This window comes from Epinephelus lanceolatus, chromosome 16 (assembly GCF_041903045.1).
Source record: "Epinephelus lanceolatus isolate andai-2023 chromosome 16, ASM4190304v1, whole genome shotgun sequence".
NCBI classification, from domain to species: Eukaryota; Metazoa; Chordata; class Actinopteri; order Perciformes; family Serranidae; genus Epinephelus; species Epinephelus lanceolatus.
Genome location: NC_135749.1, coordinates 2,566,800 through 2,572,968, shown reverse-complemented (window position 1 = coordinate 2,572,968; position 6,169 = coordinate 2,566,800). Strand labels below are relative to the sequence as shown.

General features: G+C 39.4%; 1 protein-coding gene across 1 annotated transcript; it reads left to right on the top strand.

Annotated features, from left to right (window-relative positions):
* Positions 1-1,728: 1,728 nt before the first annotated feature.
* On the top strand, positions 1,729-5,623 carry rpl14 (ribosomal protein L14). Its single transcript, XM_033636356.2, has 6 exons — positions 1,729-1,840; positions 2,452-2,553; positions 2,646-2,740; positions 3,339-3,438; positions 4,602-4,655; positions 5,528-5,623. Exons 1-6 carry the CDS (start codon positions 1,838-1,840, stop codon positions 5,585-5,587), a joined length of 414 nt encoding a protein of 137 aa, XP_033492247.1. The 5' UTR covers positions 1,729-1,837; the 3' UTR covers positions 5,588-5,623.
* Positions 5,624-6,169: the final 546 nt, after the last annotated feature.

Here is a 6,169-nt window from a genome sequence, read left to right as displayed (position 1 = left end):
TCAAGAGAGCCTTAAGGGAGTTTCTTCAAATTTGGCACACAAGATGAACTGATTAGAGTTTGGTGGTTAAAGGTCAAAGGTCACTGTGACCTCAAAACGTTTTGGGCCTTACTTAAAAACTCATACACTAATAATGACAGAATTTCACAGAAACATCTAATAGGATAAGATTATGATAATGAAGTGATGACATATCCAAAAGGTCAAAGGTCAGCTTCACTGTGACATCATAGTGTTCTGCATGAAACACTTTTCTGGCCGTTACTCAACATCATATCTCAGGAACAGAAGGGGAAACATAAAGGGTGCTTTCACACTTGGTCTTTTTCAGCCCCCCAAATGGACTCAGAGCAGTGACTCAGCATTTTTTGCCCACATGTGAACACTCCAAGAGAACTCTGACCACCTCCTGAGGTGATCTGTGTGGACACCATTAACAAGGAAAACGAGGCGCACGTTTAGATTCAAAATGTCAGCCAACATCAGGTAATGTGTGTTTTTAATCTGGTGGAAGGATGTTTCAGTCAAAGTTGGAACAACAAAGATTTGATGGGTGAAAGTGTGACTTGTATGTCCCAGAACAGTAGCATGGCTCCTCTAACGCTGTCACTGTCGCCCTGACCTCTCTTTGTTTATAGTTTCCTTGACATGTATTGACACTTCTTGCACCAGAGGAAGAGGCTGAATTAGAAGCAGAAAGAAGTTTTTTTAATATTACTTTTTAGGGCTTTTGCCTTTATTACAGAACACCTTAAATTAAAGCGAATGGGGGAGGCATGTAGCAAACGGCTGCAGGCCAGAGTTGAGCCTGTGTCACTGCAGAGGGCTCACCTTGCATGGGGAGCACACTCTACCTGTTGAGCTACAGGTCACCTCTGACCTATAGATGATCAATAATACCCACCACACACTACCCTCATGTCTGTGGTGACCCTTTTTGTTACTCACTGTAGAAGAAGAACTGTAGTGGCAGACTATTTAAAGACACAGCGACATCTGGTGGAATTTTTTTAGCATAACATACCTAAAGTGATGGAGAGGATAGCTCAATCAGGTTAAAGTTCAACACATTTTCTACCCAACAGTTGTTGTTGGAGGGTTAAGTAGTTTATGCCTGAGGTTGCTTTTATTATAATAATGATAATAATAATAAACATGTTATAATAAATGTATAATAATAGATAATAATTATATTATTATTATACAGCAATAAGCAACAAAAGAATAAATTACCCCAAAAAAAATTAAAAAGAGAAAACTAAAAACAAGAAAATTTGTAAAAAAAAAAAAAAAAAAAAAAAAAAAAAAAATTATTAAAAATAAAAATAAAAGAATGTTAATAAAATAAAACTAACAAGAAAATGACCTGGAAGTAGTGCTTTAATAATGATAACAATGATAACAATGATAATAATAATAATAATAATAATAATAATAATAATTAATATATAATGATAAATAATAATTATATTATTATTATACAGCAATAAGCAACGAAATAATAAATGACCCAAAAAAAATTAAAAAGAGAAAATTAAAAACAAGATTTGATTTTTTTTTTTTTTTTTAAAGAAAAGAATGTTAATTAAAAAAACAAGAAAGTGAACTGGAAATAGTGCTTAAAAATTATAATAAATCTGTAACGTAATTTGTATAAAAAATAAATGATAATAATAGTAATGATAATAATTTAATATTTTACTTTGTCAAAAGCCAAAAATACATAGCTGAAACACTAGGAAACAAATTACAGACCGCGCATGCGTACTGTATAAGCGGAAGCCGTATCTGCGCCAGGCGGAAGCTGTAACGTCCTTTCTGCTCCCGGACTGCCATCATGGTGAGTTCGCCATGAATACTTTAGCATTTCTAAGTCGAATTTCTTTTACATATACTTCATAGTTCTGGGACAACACGAGTCGTGTGTGTTGCTAACACACTTATACACATATTAATGAAGTGTTTTATTGAGACTTGTGAGATTATTATTAGTTTGAACGCGATGTCTGTAAGATGTCGGCTTCTGCCCGCGTTACAACGTGGTCCATCCGGCGGAGAGGGCCGAGGACTGCTCGGTTAACCGAACACATTTACCTTGTTTGGTTCCCAGAATACTCATTAAATAAATATCACGCGCTTACTATGTTGATTTATTTAAATACATTTATACCTACATGTTGAGCAAGGTCCCGTTTTGTGAACGGAGCAGAAGTCGTTAGCAGAAACATTAGCAAATAGCTAGTTAGCATTAGCTTGGTGAGACGGGTGCTATAGGTCTGGTAACGTTAGTTCCTCAGCCTCCTAGCTAACCTGTAGAGTTGACTATGTGTTATATAGCCTGTATGTTGTGTTGTGTGTCGGTAGATATATTATCACAGAGGTGGTGCTGTGCCCAACTGTCAGAGTACAGGCAGACATGTCTGATGTTTGGCTCTCCGCTGTCTCTCTCAGGTGTTCAAACGCTTCGTTGAGATCGGCCGTGTCGCCTACGTCTCTTTCGGACCCCATGCAGGCAAGCTGGTGGCCATCGTAGATGTCATCGACCAGAACAGGGTGAGCACTCTGGAGCACAATGTATTGATCAGTGTTGGCTTCACTCTGTGTGACGTGACCTGTTCATACTGATTGTTTCATGTGCTTCTCAGGCTCTTGTTGATGGACCCTGCACAGGCGTGAAGAGGCAGTCCATGCCCTTCAAGTGCATGCAGCTCACAGACTACGTCATCAAAGTACCCCACAGGTGAGTATGATCTGATGGAGATCACCTCTCTTGTTCTGGTCCATTTTTGAAAACCAGCACCCACTCGTGCCCGTAAAGCTCAGTACCAGAACCAACCTGTCACCCGTCATTATGTAAAATAAACTATATTGTCCCCAAAGGGAAATTGGTCTTGGGCACAGTGCTATATTTCATTGCTTCACAACACAAGATTAAAACATCTTCACAGGGAATCTAAGTCAAAGCCACTTTTTTGCCCTTAGCTGTGACTTTACATATTTAAGCAGGTCAGAGTCGGTGCGGATTTATAATACTGTCTCACCGGCGACAATACAACATGACCAACCACATTGTGCGATAAAATATGAGGTCATCTGCGACATAGCTAAATTTTCAAGGTGCAGGACATGGCAGTGTGAAGCTACTTTTTTTTTTTGTCAATCCGTCGCTTCTGCCAAGCGACACTCTTCAAAAGTGTCACACACCCAACCTTAAATCAGGTTTTAGAGTTCCTACATGAACATGAATCTGGTGTCTCTTTGTTGTAAAGTGGTTGCATGTCCTGAAACCCTTAAGATGCCTCTTGTATGAGGTTCTGACTGTATGTTATGATTCACAGTGCCCGCCAGAAGTTTGTGAGGAGAGCCTGGGAAAAGGCCGAGGTCAACCAGAAGTGGGCACAAAGCAGCTGGGCCAAGAAGATCGAGGCAAGACAGAAGGTAATGTTTCATTCTCTGCTCCTTATCAGCATATTAGATGTAGGAAGGGTTGGCATGTGTGGGCTTATGTTACAGTTACATCCTGTGAGCAGCAGCTTCTGTTTTTTATCCTGTTATTTAATAATCATCACAGGTGATGTTGGAGATTTTGAAAAGGTGGCTTTTGTATCAGATAAATTGTTGTATTTTTTGCCATGTAGGGTTTCACTCAGTTGTAGTTTTGCTGTGTGTTTGGGTTTGTGAACTGAAGGTAAAAATTGTCAGTTTAATATTATTTGGGAGAATTGGATACACATAAAATAAATTTTAAGTCTCTGTACACTAGAAAATGTCTCTTTTACATACGGTCAGTTAGTGTTACAGCTCAGGTAGTTGTGATGACTAAGTTGGTCATGAGCAGGTGAAGACTTTCATCTCACCTGGTTAATCTGAGCAGCACGGTTGTATTTAGGATAGGAACATGTTCTGATGGTGTGCTGGGTGGGACACACTAAAACCCAACTGGTGCAGTGGTGTGTTGTGATAGTTCAGCAGATCAGCTGACGTTTCATACGATAGTTGCAGAACTAGGAGCGCTCCACATGGTCACTTTCACTGTGGAAGTGCTGTTCTGTTAGTGTGTGTGTGTGAGGACTCACCAAACTGACATAACAGAACCAGCTACAACAAAAACCAACTGTTGCGTTGTCTCACGTCACCTGTGTCTCGCCCAAAAAGTTGCACTTGAACACACCAGAAAGACTACAGCCTTAGTTACCCGCCAAGTCATTTTGCGCTTGGTTGGTTTTTATTTTTGACCCTGTTTGTACCTGATGGTATAACTTAATTGTCACATCTAACTAACACACTGTGTGCATCAACATGTAAATGTTAAACTGCAGGGACAATTTATCTTCAAGGAAGAAAGTCAGTTTTAAGTAGCAAACTAGTACTTAGCATAAAATGTGCATCCAGCTGCTGAACACCACCTCTGTGTCAGCAGTGTTTATATTCTCATGTGACAACAATATTGTGTCCCCGTACCACTGTGGCTCAACGATCTGTGTGACTGCAACAACTCCTGACTGTCCATCTTTCCTAAAAGTGAACTGAGGTGAATCTTGTTAGAAAAGTAAACCACTCAGGTTGAATCTCTGACCTTCTCTTCTTGGTTGTCTTTACAGAGGGCCAAAATGTCTGACTTTGACCGCTACAAGGTGATGAAGGCCAAGAGGATGGTAGGTGTAACACAGACACACATCACCACAGTCAGACTTAAATCATGCAGACGACTGAAGGGAAACATGTATTGATTGTTAGAATATAAGTCAGTGTCAGCTGTACATTTCTTTACTTTATTTACTAGTTAAGAGTGTGTTTACTCCTCTTCCCTGTTGGTAATGTGCCTATTGTTTCATTTTTACTGTAAAAAAAAAAAAGTTTTTATTTTAAGCTTCCAGTCTTTTTTGTTGAGCTTAATCAGTTTTAGTTGTTCGGGAATCTCTGTTCACATTTTATGTGATGTAATTAGTATAGCGTCCTTAATTTTAGTTTGGTGACCGCCAAGGCCAGAAAAAAAGATCAGTATCAGATTATAGCATATTTTTTATGATACTGATATGATGTAACAGGATGTTTTCACGTAATAACAAAAACCTTTCCAACAAAAGTTTTGTGTTAGGACATAAAAAATATCTTTTTTGTTCTATGTTACAACCTGAAAATATCATGTAAAAACATTTTGTTGGTTTATACTTTTATGTGACGGGCAAACATGTTGGTGTGTGTACCAGCTGTCGTATGCACCCTGGTCATGTCAGTCTTGCTCTGTGAGGTCGGCCTCAGTGTGATCAGTGTTTTCACAGCTGACTGACTGAACAGCTGCAGCTGATAAAGTTAATGAAGGGTCAGTGTGATTTAATTGTGCCAGTGTGGAAGCATCAGTGCTCAGTCTGTGGCAGACACATGAAAGTGGTGATTAATTTTCCAGGCTGCAGCTTGATGTAACACCCAGAGTCACTGGACTTTAAAGGCTCCATTAGTCTCAGTGAAACATGTGGTGATTCTGAGTGTTTTTAAATTAATGCTCTGATTGTTTTTGTTTCTGCAGAGGAACAAGATCATCAAGCACGAGGTGAAGAAGCTCCAGAAGGAGGCAGCAAAGAAGTGAACAGTGCTCACAAAATAAATCTCCTGCTCAATTGTTCGTCTGTGTCCTTTGTCTCTTCTTTTCTTTGCAAACCTGGTCAAACATGTCGTGGCTCAGTCTGAGGGTTTTCCACCCGTGGTGTCAGTTATCAAAAATAAACCTTATTGATGGGTGAAAGTGAACTTCTAAAAGTGTTCAGTTCATAGAAACAATAATCAGTATGTGAAGGGTGCTGGAGAATTTACTCTGGACCTGAACATATGATTCAGTTTAAAGAGTTCTTCATCTTGACAGGAAGTGGCGTTCAGTGGCGCACAGCATTTGCATTTTTTTCCTCACAATCTGTGAGAACAATTTCAAACTCGGATAGGAAAAACTAATATTTGGTCAATCCAATAGTGACACAATGAAAAAGTGACGATACAAACCAAGTCAGTACTCTGAACCAGACAAAGATGTTTTTTTAAGTAATAAAACTATGTGGTCTCCCAGTAGCTCACCTGCTGTGTCCTTGCTGCTGCAGCCGTCGGTTGGTTATCGACCTTCGGTCCTTTGCTGCATGTCATCCCCCGTCTCCCTCATTCACACTTAACCTGTCCTGTA